The sequence below is a fragment of the Myxocyprinus asiaticus genome, chromosome 26 (genome assembly GCF_019703515.2).
Source record: "Myxocyprinus asiaticus isolate MX2 ecotype Aquarium Trade chromosome 26, UBuf_Myxa_2, whole genome shotgun sequence".
NCBI lineage: Eukaryota > Metazoa > Chordata > Actinopteri > Cypriniformes > Catostomidae > Myxocyprinus > Myxocyprinus asiaticus.
The window spans coordinates 31,113,299-31,129,104 of NC_059369.1; the positions used below are offsets into that span (position 1 = coordinate 31,113,299).

Genomic DNA, 15,806 nt, shown 5'->3' on the forward strand with positions numbered 1-15,806 from the left:
AGTGAAAAACAAATATTTGTAGTTCCAGAAGGCTCATATATTAAGCTTTTAACATTGGCAGAGCGAGAGGGAAATTTATTAGAAGCATGACAGCAAATTTGGCTGATGCGAACTTTCTAAACTCCAAGGAGGACATATGGCTGAGAAACAGACCAAGAGAAAAAGGTCAGACGAATATGAACTAAAAAAAAAAGGATTATGATAAGTCGAGGGCTAGGAGCTGCATCAACATCGGCGAGGCTTTTCAGCGGTGGAGAGACCTCCGAGAGGTAAAAGGCTTGAAGACAGATGCAGAATTTGGGGGGTGGAGCTTCCAAAGGAGCACTGAAGGGAGGGGTGTGTTTGTTTTGGCAACTGAGTTCAAATATCAACAGTGTTTCTCAGGAATCGCTGAGTGCACCTTTAATGGTTTACAAATGTTTATTTTTCTAAATGAACAGTCAAAACAAATAATTTCGTTTTATAGTTGAAACCTGTTCTTTCAAATTACATTTTAAACATGTCATTTCAACTTACAGTGTCAACACAATATTTGAAATTACTATGTAAATGTGTTATTTTAGTTTATGGTTGAAACACCTATTTCACTTTGCAGTCTAAACATGTTAATTTACTTCATGGTCTAAAACTGTTATTTCAGTTTATGGTAAAGGTTTGGCACCCTGTGCTGCCATGCATTTACCGTTATTTTTGTTTTTGTTCTTTTTTTACAGTGTAGTCAAACAAGTACATAATAGTTCATGGCTCTGCACAGTTTAATCGACAATGACATCAATCAAAACAGACTAAATGCGACCAAAGAGGCTTGCCATGCCTATATTTATAGCAACCAGATCCACGTGAGTTCAGTATGTGTGTCTATCTAAAAAATAATTGTTTCTGCTCAGAGGTTGCTTTTTCATAGCTCAGAAGACTTAATGGTCTAGGTTATGTTTCATTTAATGTATCAACTTTGTCTCAGATGTTTCCTCTAAAATTAAAATTAGGAGAACTAAAATTAGACACAAATGAGACAATTGTTGACATGCAGAAAGCGTATAGAGCTAAAACATTTATGTGGATTTCACAGCTATCATAGCTCAAATAATTTGGTCGTGGAGGAATTTAATGAGAAATGCTTGAGTTGAAACTTTTTGTGTTTGTGTGTAATGTTTAGATGTTAAAATACATTCTCCTATAAGAAAGCTGTTCTTAGGATAATTTCCTGAAATTGTTCTTTGTTTGAGTGGCCCAACATAATTAACTTCTGGCTCAACCAATACTCTTAGCTTGTGATGGGACAGCCTGTTTGTCCAAACAATGGAAGACAGGGGGCAGAATGGAAAATCCTGATTATTTTCTCATTATAAAGACATTCTTTTTGCAATGCCGTTTGGTGCTGCCAATGGCATGAAAATTACAGTCACCTTGAAAACTAAAATATTCTCCATTTTATCTCCATTTTTTCTCTTAACTGTTTAAGAGAAACAAATATTATATTATTTTAATATATATCCTTTCCTACAGGTGTACCTCTGAATGGTGGCCTTCTGTTCGTCGCTCTGTTGGCTCCACAAACCTCGCAGTTCCTCCATCTCCGTGGACTTTGTCCTGAAAGGCAACAGCAATATGTTTTTATTAAAAGCAGCAACAGCTCACATCTATTCCCTCATTTCTCTATTGCCTGTGAACTCGGCAAAGACACTGAAAAAAATTCCCCCTCCCCAAAATGTCACCCAATCATGTCCCTCTGGGATCTATTTCTAACACCACAACTCAGAATGAGCAGCTCAACAATGTGATGAAAAAACTGTATAGCCCAGGGCGTCCATGTGTGATGTGAGCAGGTACCATTAATGGTATAATGGGTGTTGAAACCTCCATAAATGAAAAAGAAAGCAGGTGAAAAGAGATGGAAACACAATATGACATACAGCTGTTAAGTGTTATATTTTTTTGTGACATTGGTTTGGAGTTTTATTAACAATGTGAAACTTAGTTAGCTAGCACAGAATTGACAAGTATGGATATGGGGGTCTAATAAAACACAAGATGAAAGGGATAGCGGAGCCAAGCAGATGAATGTGAGATTGTGTGTAGTTGTTTGTACTACACACAAACTCAAATCGATTTAATACAGGCATCAGATTTTAGCTAGCCTCCTGCAACCAGGGTCTTGCTTCCCAGTCCAATGGTGAAACGACCCTACAATGTCTGTCTGTCAAATAATCATTCAAAATCAATAATCAAAATTCTGATTATTCTGAAATTCTGATTCTGAAATCTACACACATGTCTGCTATTTTTTTCTGTTTTCTGTACAACTGTTCCTGGATACTGCCACGCAATGTTTGAATATGTTTTTTCCAAGCTGGTTTATTATTGTCAGAATCATATATTTCAAATTTACCTGTCCCTAAATGACACGGAAGAACAAAATGAACTGTGGTCAGTTGCTTTCTATGTCGGTCAGATGGTCTCCTCCTGTCTAAATGGGCAGGTCTTGGTCAGACTTGGCTCCAAACTGGACCAGACTTGATGCCGTAAGTTGAAAGTCTGGCTATTCAGAGTCTGCTAATGTGTGTCTCTGTGTGTGTATGAGCATGCTTTCATGTAATGTGTGCCAGAGAGTGTTTGCATGTGATTTGATCACTCAGTTAATGTCACATCAGTGTTTTCAAACTCAAATTCTGTGTGCTAATTTAAATCAGATGAGCAACTGTGTCATGCAACATGCAATCTAAATATTTGCTGCACAAGTACACACACACTTATATTCCCAACCCAGATAACTTCCCTTCACACACAGTTCAACTGTTCAGACAAGGATGACTTTCTTTCCTCTGTGGGAACTCAGTCACTATTCATTTTAATTGTATGGAAAAATGATACAGTAAAAGTGAATGGTAACTGAGGCTAATATTCTGCCTAGCGTCTCTTTGTTTGTTCTACGGAAGTAAGAAAGTCATGCAGGTTTTGAACAACACGAGGGAGAGTAAATGATGACAGAATTCTGATTTTTGCCTGAACCATGCCTTTAAACTATATTTTCCAGTAGTGTCACCTCTCCTCTTCTCTTGCTACTCCTTTTCTTGCCCTCCTCAAAACATCAATACCAGCCAAGGCTCTTGGGGCCTAACATTCATAACAGTGAAATCTCTGCATTGTTAAGCTAAATAACAATCACTCTCTCTCTCTCTCTATCTATCTCTCTCTCATTCCCTGACTCTCTCGTTTCTCTAATTCTCTCTCAAAGTCAGTTGAGTATAGATTCCCTACGGGTGTTGGCTATCAAGTGTAAAGCATTCTACATCCCCCCATCCACCAACCCCACACACCCAGAAATATTTTTCACCCTCTCACTCCAACACTCCCCATCAGCTCCCACAGCACTAGTCATAGGAGAAGGAAGGTTGTCTCGCAGCTGAGCTGTGGCCAGCTGCACCAGGAACTACAAGTAACTACTAGATAGTTTGTAACAATCTCTGAACTTAATTTGGTTGTACCATTTGTTCTTAATTAAAGCAAGACTTAGTAGGTTGTCAGCTCTCCATAAAGTAATGAGTATACTGCAGTGGCAATTTCTTAGGGCCAGCAAAACCTTCTCTGCTGGCGTAACATGCCTAATAAATAAATATTTTTTCATCCTTTCATTCTCATTGACCTTTTTGCATATGTATTTTCAACTCTTTTTAATTGCTATCCACTCCTAATTCATCTACAAATGAATTGCAAAAAACAAAAAGTTTATCCAATCAGAATTTATTCCTCGATGCTTACAAGCAAAGTGTGACAACTTATCACAAATGGCATGCCCGAAGCCATGCCCCTTAACCGAAACAGCGCGTGAGTCGGAGCTCCACCCCGTCAGGCCTTCAGAGTTTCTGCAGAATCCCTCAACACTGCAGTAATAGGCACCTAAAGTCAGTGTCAGATTCATCAGCCAATCAGATTGATTCATTTGTTCTTGGTGGGTGTGGTCTTTAGAATATGTCCCAGTCCAGGCCTTCTAGCTGGCCTTGAGTGACACAATCACGCTTTAAGTGATGTACGTAATTTGAAATCACCATTGAGAAAGAGATCCTTATGGATTTAAAAACCTGAGATGTTCTGCATGATCGTGCAAATATTATTAGAGAGCTTATTCTTGGTATTAGACCTCCTTGGTTCTGGCTTTCGTGCGTGGACGTGTTTTTAAAATGTCAATTGGTATTACTAGTTGACTGCCATGTAATGTATCATTGTGTCTTATTCATTGTGAAACTGTGTTTTCTTACTCGCATGAATCGCAATGAAGGCCTAGACTTAAAATGCACGGGGCGCCACTGGTATACTGCATATGTCCCGATCTGATTCGACTCCGATTCACCAACTCTCAATTCTGATTTCAATACAATTTGATTCGATTCATATTAATTTGGGTATATTTCAGTGATAGATAGTCCATTTCACTTGCATTATATGAAATATTTTTTTTTTCCTTAGCTGTAAATTATAGAGGAAACCTTCTAACGTGGTACATTACGAAAATATTAAATTAAAAAATGAACAACAGGGCCCGAATTATGCAGTTCAATTTAACAGATATAATATTCAACACAACCAAAATGGAAGCAAACTTTAAATTAAAAAATAAAGCACATTTAAAGTAAAAGATCTATCTTGGCATTTTAAGAATCAATATTGGTATTGTTCAAATGAAGATTGTGATTAATTAATTTTTACCCAGACCTAGTAATTATGTAAAACAACATTTACCTTCAAATTTGGAAAAAGAAGTAGTGTTGACAATCTGTGGATTTCAGTTTTATCGTTACGTTTGATGTTTCAAACTTCTTTTACCTTACATAATTGTCAAACATAATAACTTTTAACATAATAAATTTCCATTGAGAACTGGAAACAAGACACATAAATTATACTGAAATATGATGAATAGTACATTTAAATATGTAAATAATTATATATAATGACAATAAATGAGTAGAAAACAAGTGTAAATGTCAACATCATTATATTTGATTAAGGTCTGTCACGCAAAATATGTGCTCAAATATGGGGGTTACGTTTCAACAAGTTTAATGGTGCAACTCACAAATATTTAGTAGTGTAATTTAGTGTCCATTAACACAACAACTAGGCATAAGGTGTAACTTAAGCAACTGGCCCCTGGTTATCTGTCAAATGCAAAGGTTATGGTGTTTAAAGGTTTGATGAGTCCGATGAAGGTTTGAATTTCTTTCTTTGTTTATTATGCTTGTCTGAATGTTTTGCAGTGCACTGTGACACATTGCTATCTGACAGCAGGTTAAGATAACCTTTTATTTACTCTGGATCCCTGTGACACTAGAGATAACAGTGAGGAGGAGAGAAAAGGCAGAGAGATTGTGGGATTAACATGTTAAAGATGGGTGTCTCCATTGGGATGAAAACATGCAGCACTCTGACGGCTGTCAGGTCAGGTAGACCTGAAAACAAGAGCTCAGTCTGTAAGTCTAAAATTATCACCAGACCTTTAGCTTCTGCCAAAGAATGGATCAGATTTGAAAGAAATTAATTATCTGTACTGTTCCTTAGGCCCTGTTTACACCTGGTATTAAGATGCATTTTGGGCGATCTGATCACAAGTGGACAGGCAAAGCACATCAACACTTACACCTGGTTGAAATATGCATCTCTTTTGACCACTTGTGGTTGGCATTTTGATGGGAGTGTTTCTGATTTCATGACAACATACAGTATATCAGTCATGGCATCAATGTATTACTGCATTATAATAAAGCGCAAAAAAGTAAAATTAGAAGGTACAAAAAAACGGATGCGCGTTTGCACTACAAAAAAAAGACTTTGAAGGAAAGACCCGAGCCATTTCTAGGGACCAGAATATAGAGACTAAAGGCCCTGGTATACTTCATAAGAAATCAAAGAACCAATGGGTGTTACGTCATTTTGAACAAAAACTGGCCAACACTAAAGTGTTTTTGAGATCGTTTCTGGGGTTCGTAACAGCTCGCTAGCGCAAACTTTCAGGAAAACTTTGTACCAGCTGCTAAACACATGCCACTAAACACTGCCATTAGTCCACGTCATTTGTGACCTGGAGCTCCACCTACTTCCGTTCTTCTGTCATTAAGATCAGTCAACATGAACACACCACACCGGTGTGCAGAAGCTGGTGAAAACATACCTACAACTGTACGATCATTTGTGTTGAAGCATTTTCGAAGACCATGTCGTGTGATTGTTTTCTTTTAATTAGTCTACAAAAGGAACCAAATCTACTCAAATACTCTTAAGTGCCCCATTCACTTTGTTGTTTGATTTGCTGCAGTCGAAAGCCAGTCACACATTCACATTAAAGATATGTCTCTAAATAATCATGATTCTTTTGTCTGTATTGTGCTCATTTACACCTGTCTGACACCCTGTTATACACCTTTCTTTGCAGAAGTATCAAAGTCATCATAAAATACAATAACAGAGGGTTACCGGCGCATATTCTGGTCGCGTATAGCATTTTAGCACAATAGTGCCATGAATGCAGAATTTAAACATGACAAATTACACATAATATACTGCATCTATATATTACTTAAAATTATCGAGTAGTTTAAACAGCATCTTTTACTGATCTCATGTGAATTCTTTCTATAGAATGAGGCATATAGTCACTGATAACACATTTTAATGTCATATTAGTTGATATTTTACACGTAGTCTTATGCGTCCTTGAATTTAAACGCTCCTCTAAACACTTCTGACAGCAGCGTGGCCGGCGTCTGAATGTTCGCAAATAGTACAGTATACCGTTACTCAGCTTTTTCCAACTTCTTTTTGGTTCTGAGCAAAGAACGAAGAAGAACTTTTGACTTGGGCCAATAAGTAACCACCAAGCACCCACAACACTCAAGCATCTTGAAGGCAACTTGTGCAAGGGCAAGCACCATTCACCTTTTCCTCATAACATTTAAAAAATAAAAATAATTTTAATCATTGCCACAGTAAAACTTGTTCCCCTTCTGTCATCACTTGATGCTGTGTCAATGTAGTGACACTTGGGGTCGCTCTTGAGAGCCCCGATCACCTTAGATCTTTAAGCAAAGGCCAATGAGAATTGGCGAGTGGAATTTGCACTCCCCCAGACATACGGGTATAAAAGGGAGCTGGAATGCAGGATTCATTCAGATTTTTTCTTCGGAGCTGAGCGGTTGTACTATCAGCGAGCCTAATACTACTGCTGTTCCATTCACCTCTTAAGAAGCGTATGCTGTTGAATATACGATGCATTTCCAGTGGCTTTCTCTCCTTCTGCACGACGAGTGCAGATTTTGCCCCTGGGCGCTTTGACAGCGCTAAAAGAGTGTATATTCCTGCTAAAGGGTATATTTTCTCTACTGGAGCACAAACATCGACGTTGAACGTCTTTTTAAAGATGCGTCTTTTTAAAGATGCTTTTCCGTCTTTGTGTGATTCCTAGATGTGGTCGTTATCTCTCCACCTCCGACGGCCACGGGCGCTGCCTCACGTGTCTGGGCAGCGATCACACTGAGGCAGCATTTGTGGATTGTTCATGTTCTCATTGCAAGGATATGACCATGGCAACGTTTCGGTCGTGGATTTCCTTCTTCCGAGGGAAAGCCACTCTAGCCGCCCCCTGCGCTGTGCCTTCTACCCACGGGTGTGATATGCGCTGTGCCTTCTACCGCCGGGTAATTCCCCACGGACCTCTCGTTCCCCAGCACGCTCGTTTGCTCCTGTCCGGTTCCAAAATTAGACCAGCCCGCCTCATGGCCGGCTTGACGTCTCTATCGGGGCCCGCGAGCAGGATGAGTCTTAGATTGCTGCATCGGAGAGCACACTGGCGATGTCGGATGCCAAGGACTCGACTGGGCTGCCACCTTCGGGTCTGCCCGGCCAGTCTGAGGCTGACGCAGAGCTGACCACCATGCTTGCCAAGGCCACCGTGAGTATCGGGTTGGACTGGAACCCTCCAGCCTCCCCTGAGCCCTCGCAGCTTGATGATTGGTTCCTGGGTTCGGGGCGCCGCTCAAGGCCACGCACCCCCGGATCCTTTCTTCCCGGAGATGCATGATGAACTCACGAGGTCGTGGAGGGCACCTTTCGCTGGGTTTGTCAGGTTTGTCAGGTGGATCAGGCAGTTGCGATGCACCTGTGCCCGCAAAAACGCCGCCACCTGGCGGGATCGTCCGGCGCTCCCCTCCAGAGCCTGTAGGACTACATCGTCTCTGGCGGCCAAAGCCTACAATGCTGCTGGACAGGCCACCTCCTCCCTGCATGCCATGGCCCTCCTGCAGGTACACCAGGCCAAGGCACTAAAAGAACTGTACATGGGTAGTCCTGATCCTGATGTGCTGCCCTCCGGGTGATGAAGGTCACGGCGCGAGCACTCGGGCAGGCGATGTCCACCTTGGTGGTCCAGGTGCGCCACCTGTGGCTGAATCTGGTCGAGATGAGGGACGCAGACAAAGCACGCTTTCTCAACACACCCATCTCCCAGATTGGACTTTTCGGCGACACTGTTGAGGACGTCGCCCAGCAGTTCTCTGCGGTGAAGAAGCAGACGGAGGCCATCCAGCACATCTTGCCCCGGCGCGGCTCAAGATCCCGCACCCCCTCTGCTTGCCGAGGGCGCCCCCCTGTGGCGGCGAAAGCCTAGGCGGCTCTGCCTCAGCCCGAGCCTAGTTCTCGGCCCCAGCGTAGAGCCCCCAGCAGGAAGCTGACGCCCCCTGTCTCTCGTGCTGGCACGAGGACCCGGAAGGCTCCTAAGCGCCCCTGAGACAGACGACCCAGAGAGCGATACGTCTGCTACGGAGCTGGTATCCAGACCACTTCATTCCCTGCTGGAGGGCAGGGAGGCAAATCCTTTGTTCCTTTTCTTTTTTGTTCACCGCACCCTGAACGGGCTGCGGTACCCAAATTGTCAAATAAAGAGCAGTTTCCTCACTCCTTGGGTCACATAATTGGTGTTCACGGCCGCCATTGTCACAGCCGCCAGACACCGAGCATTCGCAGCCAGGGCCCCGCAAACACGGCCATCCCGCCTTCGCGCGCCCGGCCGCGTCACACCTATGGACAGCCGGTTGTGACGAGTCTCGAGGATGGCCCAAGAGGCCCTCCTCCTCAGTTGCTACCTAGAGCAAGGTAAGTGCTTTGAGGTCCCCTCAACGCAGCCGCCTCGGGTCGAAGCAACGCTCCTTGACGTGGCGTTGCCTGCTCCCCCCGCCGCGAGGCCCCACCCCCAGGTCCCCTTAGTGCCCCTCGCACGGAGCTTGGATGCGTGACTAATGCTTTCCAACCCGTTGCGGTGGCTGGCCAGGACCATCCGACTCGGCTACACGATTCAGTTCGCCAGAACGCTGCCACCCTGTGTGCGGAGATCACGACCCTCCTACACAAGGGCGCGATAGAGTCTGTCCCTCCAGCCGAGATGGGGAAAGGGTTCTACAGCCTTACATCATCGTACCAAAGAAAGGCGGTGGGTTACGGCCAATCTTGGACCTGCGAGTTCTGAACCGGGCCTTACACAGACTCTCGTTCAAGATGCTAATGCAGAAACACATTCTGGCATGCGTCCGGCATCAAGATTGGTTCGCGGGGGTAGACCTGAAGGATGCGTACTTCCACGTCTCGGTCCTACCTTGACACAGACCCTTCCTGCGGTTTGCCTTCGAGGGCCAGGCGTACCAGTACAAGGTCCTCCCCTTCCGCCTGTCCTTGTCCCCTCGCATCTTCACGAAGGTCGCAGAGGCAGCCCTTGCCCCATTAAGGGAAGTGGGCATCCGTATTCTCAACTATCTCGATGACTGGCTGATCTTAGCTCACTCTCGAGAGTTGCTATGCGCACACAGGGACCTCGTGCTTTGTCACCTCAGCTGACTGGGGCTTCGGGTCAACTGGGAAAAGAGCAAGCTCTCCCCGGTTCAGAGCATCTCTTTTCTCTGCATGGAGTTAGACTCAGTCTCTATGACAGTCGGTGCTGACCTGTTTGAAGGTGATCAGACAGAAGACAGCGATTCCACTGAAAATGTTTCAGAGGCTCCTGGGGCATATGGCATCCTCAGCGGTGGCCACTCCGCTCGGGTTGATGCATATGAGACCGCTTCAGCACTGGCTTCAGACTTGAGTCCCGAGATGGGCATGGCGCTGCGGGACACATCGTGTGGACATCACGCCAGTCTGTCACAGCCTTTTCAGCCCTTGGACCAACCTCATATTTCTACGGGCAGGCGTTCCCCTAGAGCAGGTCTCCAGGTGCGTCATGGTTTACGACAGACGCCTCCAAAACGGGCTGGGGCGCTGTATGCAATGGGCATGCAGCCACTGGCTCCTAGATGGGCCTGCGGCTACATTAGCACATCAACTACCTAGAGTTGCTGGCAATTCTGCTCGCCCTGCGGAGGTTTCGGCCGTTGATCCAGGGCAAGGATGTGTTGGTTCGGATAGACAACACGGTAGCGGTAGCATATATCAACCGTCAAGGCGGTTTACGCTCCTGTTGTATGTCACAACTTGCCCGCTGTCTCCTCCTCTGGAGTCAGCAGCACCTCAAGTCGCTGCGAGCCACTCACATCCCGGGCGACCTCAACACTGCAGCAGACACGTTGTCATGGCAGGTTACCCTCAGGGGAGAGTGGAGACTCCACCCTCAGGTGGTCCAGCTGATTTGGAGTCAATTCGGGCAGGCACAGGTAGACATGTTTGCTTCCCAAGAATCCTCCCTCTTCCCGCTCTGGTATGCCCTGACTGAGGCACCTCTTGGTATAGATGCGCTGGCACACAGCCGGCCCCCTGGACTACGCAAATATGCGTTTCACCCAGTGAGCCTACTTGCACAGACCCTGTGCAAGGTCAGGGAGGACAAGGAGCAGGTCATCCTGGTAGCACCCTACTGGCCCACCCAGACGTGGTTCTCGGACCTCATGCTCCTCGCGACAGCCCCCCCAGCGAATTCCCCTGAGGAAGGACCTTCTTTTTCAGGAACGGGGCACCATCTGGCACCCGCGACCAGACCTCTGGAATCTCCATGTCTGGCCCCTGGACGGGATGCGGAAGACTTAAGTGTCCTACCACCCACTGTGGTAGACACGATCACTCAGGCTAGGGCCCCCTCTATGAGGCTCCTGTATGCCTTTAAGTGGCGTCTGTTCGCTAAGTGGTGTTCTTCCCGACGCGAAGACCCCCAGAGATACACAGTTGGATCGGTGCTTTCCTTCCTGCTGGAGAGGTTAGAAGGGCAGCTGTCCCCCTCCACCTTGAAGGTGTATGTAGCCGCTATAGCAGCACACCACGACACAGTGGACGGTAAGTCCTTAGGGAAGCACGACCTGATCATCAGGTTCCTGAGAGGCGCCAGGAGGTTGAATCCCTTCAGACCGTGCCTCATTCTCTCATGGGACCTCTCTGTAGTTCTTCAGGGTCTATGGAGAGCCCCCTTTGAGCCCCTGCAGTCAGCTGAGCTTAAGGCATTCTCTTAAAGACTGCCCTCCTGACTGCGCTCACTTCCATCAAGAGGGTAGGAGACCTGCAAGCGTTCTCTGTCTGTGAAACGTGCCTGGATTTCGGTCCGGACTACCCTTACGTGAGACCCCGACCGGGCTATGTGCCCAAGGTTCCCACGACCCCTTTTAGGGATCAGTTGGTGAACCTGCAAATGCTGCCCCAGGAGGAGGCAGACTCAGCCCTGACGTTGCTGTGTCCGGTGCGTGCTTTACGCATCTATTTGGATCGCACGCAGAGCTTTAGAGTCTCTGAGCAGCTCTTTGTCTGCTTTGGTGGACAATGGAATGGAAGCGCTGTCTCTAAGCAGGGGATCGCCCACTGGGACATTGACACCACAACAATGGCATATCACGCCCAGGACGTGCCGCCCCCAGCAGGGCTACAAGCCCATTCTACCAGGAGTGTGGCAGCCTCCTGGGCCTTGACCAGTGGCGCCTCTCTAACAGACATTTGCAGAGCAGCGGGCTGGGCAACACCCAACACCTTTGCAAGATTCTACAATCGCCGGGTGGAACCGGTTTTGTCCCATGTAGTGGCAGGCACAAGCAGGTAAGCCCGGGACAGCTGGCCGGGTGTATCGCTTGTGCATAGCACCGTTCACCTCCCCTGAGCTGAAGACGTGCACTGTTGATTCCCAGTAGTGTTCACAAACTGTGTTCCCTGGATGATTTCCTCCGAGCCCTGTGGCAGACGTGTTTGTGGAGAATCTCACTGCCAGCTCAGTACATGTGCTAACTAAGCCCTGTACTGGGGTAGGTGCTCCGCATGTGTTGGTTCCCCATAGGTAACCCCATGCGACATATAACTTCCGCTAATTTGTTTCCCTGTTGGTAAACTGCGTCTTCCTTGGGCAGAAGCCCCTCTGCCCCAGTCACCATGTTTGTAGAAACTCCTCCCCCATAGGGTAGGACCTACCATGGGACTTCTCCACATGACATACTTCTGACAAAGCTCGGCAAGACCATGTGACATATTTCCACTCAAATACCCCCCCACCCCCATCTGGGTGGGGTGTGGTCTCCGCGGTGGCTTCCCCTTGGGAGGGACACCCCACCGACGTAGACCTGGTGGCCCCAGTTGGTTAACTCTTTTTTTTGGGGAGAGGAAAAAAAGAGAGGATAAGAGGCCACAACTGGGCTAGCCTGTCCCTATCTTTTGGGCAGTCGACTTGTCCCTGAAGGGCCGTTCGACACTCATAACAGCATTGGGGGAGGTTACGTGTCAGCCTGGTGCACTGGCTACGAGGCACACAGTGGTCTGCCCATCACACACCGCCATTTTACGTAACACAGTTCAGCCAGTTGTGGCATTTCGTATAGGGACCCCTAGTGTCACTACATCGACACAACATCGAGTGAGTGACAGGTAGGGAATGTCCTGGTTACTTGCATAACCTCCGTTCCCTGATGGAGGGAACAAGACGTTGTGTCCCTCCTGCCACAATGCTGGCTTACTTCTGGCTGACTTACTTTCTTCCATGAACACAAAATATGTTAGGAAGAATGTGAGGGACTGACAGCCTCAGTCAACATTCTCTGTATCAAATTCACTGTATTCACATTCATTGTATCAAAAAACAGTGTATGGTGACTGAGAATTCCATTCTTACTTACATCCAGTTTTATGTTTCACAGAAGAAAGTCATTTGGACTTGGAACAACACTTTAAGTCATGTAATCTATGACTAGTCGACCCACTTCAACTAGTGGCAAAACTAATAGACAACTTGACTAGTCTGTGTAACCCTTTGTTAGATATTGAATGCAGCACACACATATAGAGATGCTTAGGTAATTAGTTGTTTTAATCAAGGTACTCTCCATACTAGGGACGGACATTTAAATACATGTTTTTAATCGACAATTGTTAATGTTAATGAATTTTAATTATTAACAATAACTGTTATAAGCTGTATGTGGTGAACAGCTTGAAACGTAAAAAATTTAATAAAAAAATAAGATGCAGAATTTTGGTTTTTCAAACAAAGCTTTATTCATACAAAGTTTGATTTTTGGCTGACCAACCATTCTAATGCAAACTTGAAAACTTTGGAGAAAATTTCCTTACTGTAGAAGGAAACATGGAAACATGAAACAGCCACCGAAGTAAGTATGTGCATGTTAAATATCATTAAAATAAATACACTTAAAAAATGCAAGTATTGGTATTTCCTCTTAATATACAGTATTTTCAGTTCAGTATATTTTTAATACATTCATGGATTTACTGTTAATGTATTACTGCTGATAATAACTTGTATAGAAGATACAGATTCAAGTTAATTAAACTTCACATTGTCGATCGTGGGATATTTTTTATTTACTTTTTTTTATTTGAAATTTAGTCAAATAATAATATGCTGTGTGAATACATTTAATAACATACCTCTACACTGGTGACGGTGAGAGCTGCAACCTGGTCTCGTAGTAAAAATTTGATTCTATATACATTTTTATTTAAATTGTTTATATTTTTTTTCTCCCAATTTGGAATGCCCAATTCCCAATGTGCTTTTAAGTCCTTGTGGTTGCGTAGTGATTCGCTTCAATCCGGGTGGTGGAGGATGAATCCCAGCTGCCTCCGCATCTGAGACCATCAACCAGCGCATCTTATCACGTGGCTTGTTGAGCGCGTCGCATTGGAGACATAGCGCATGTGGAGGCTTCACTCCATCCACCGTGGCATCCACACTCAACTCACCATGCGCCCCACCGAGAACGAACCACATTATAGCGACCACGAGGAGGTTACCCCATGTGACTCTACCCTCCCTAGCAACTGGGCCAATTTGATTGCTTAGGAGACCTGGATGGAGTCACTCAGCACACCCTGGGATTCAAACTAGCAAACTAGTGAACTCCAGGGGTGGTAGCCAGCATCTTTTACCACTGAGCTACCCAGGTACAATGCATTGCAGTTTCTAGGTGAAATAAACGCTAGAGGTGCTACAACAACTGTGTGTTTTATTCACTTTCACACAAATTAGGACTACAATGGCTGATTATGACTTTATAAACACTTATTTTTCACTCTATTACTCACACCCTGCTACTGTATTTTATGATATCGACCCAATTTTACTTTAACGCATCATATGAAAAACAATACATTTTAACGCTTGAATTACAGACCCACCTACATTAACACACTTATTACAAAGTGGCTAGCTTACATAGTAGTTCACCTCATAGAGCGTTGGATGGAGGCCGTGGTGCAAGACCAGCCAAGAATGCAAGCTGACACATGAAACGACACTAGCTGGGTTTCCATCTAAATATTTAGCATTTTTAAGTGCATTTCTAAAAATTCGACTTAAGAAAATATGAATTGTTGCGCGTTTGCATCCACTATGTAATGTATTATTATGAGGGAGCTGCTTCATCATGATGGAGCAGCTGAATGACCTCACTGCTTCGGGGAGTCCCGCACATCTTATCACGTGGCTTGTTGAGCGCGTTACCGAGGAGACATACAGGTGCACAACTCACCACGCGCCCCACCGAGAGCAAACCACATTATAGCGATCACGAGGAGGTTACCTCATGTGACTCTACCCTCCCTAGCAACTGGGCCAATTTGGTTGCTTAGGAGACCTGGCTGGAGTCACTCAGCATGCCCTGGGATTCGAACTCGTGAACTCCAGGGGTGGTAGTCAGCATCTTTACTCACTGAGCTCCCTAGGCCCCTTGGGGAGAGTTTTAATCATTAAAAAATCCATCTAAAGTTCTCCTTAAAACCTCGCCTGATTACATCATTTCAATTGATTTTCAACCCATTTCAACCCCCTGCTGGACATTTCACTGGGAAACTACAGGTTGCCATGGTCATGTAAATTTAATGAGATCAGGCTGCAGATTTCAGGTGAATGTACATGCTCTCTCGGCGAGAACTGACATGATTGTCGGTGTGAATGATACAGGGAGACCTGCTAATCAACAATGCTTGTTGTCATGTTGTACTTTATCACACTATCACGCTTTATGCAGTAAATGTAATGTTCATCTACAGAGAAATGCTCCATGATAACAAGCTGTGTTTTTCATTTTGTTGCTGACAGGATGTGACATGCGGTGTGCAAGTGGCTGTGTGCCTTCGAGTGGTGGATGACTGTATAGACAGTCTTCTCTCCATCTGCTGGCAAAATTACTGAACAAATTTGTGCTGAAATTGATTAATCAGAGATCGATAAGCTTAATCGATCAAACTATTAACAATAAACAATCGATCATTGATTATTCATTACCATTAATACTTCATACACTTCCATCCAGCTGTATTTTTACAGACAAGTAGAGAGGAAGAGGCCT

General features: G+C 45.0%; 1 protein-coding gene across 1 annotated transcript in view; it reads right to left on the reverse strand.

Moving 5' to 3' along the window:
• Nucleotides 1–15,806, reverse strand: part of lekr1 (leucine, glutamate and lysine rich 1) — a 124,810-nt gene that overhangs the window by 69,277 nt on the left and 39,727 nt on the right. The window contains exon 5 of the mRNA XM_051657077.1: nt 1,513–1,590. Within this exon, the coding sequence (XP_051513037.1) occupies nt 1,513–1,590 (78 nt within the window). The remainder of the gene's footprint in view (nt 1–1,512; nt 1,591–15,806) is intronic.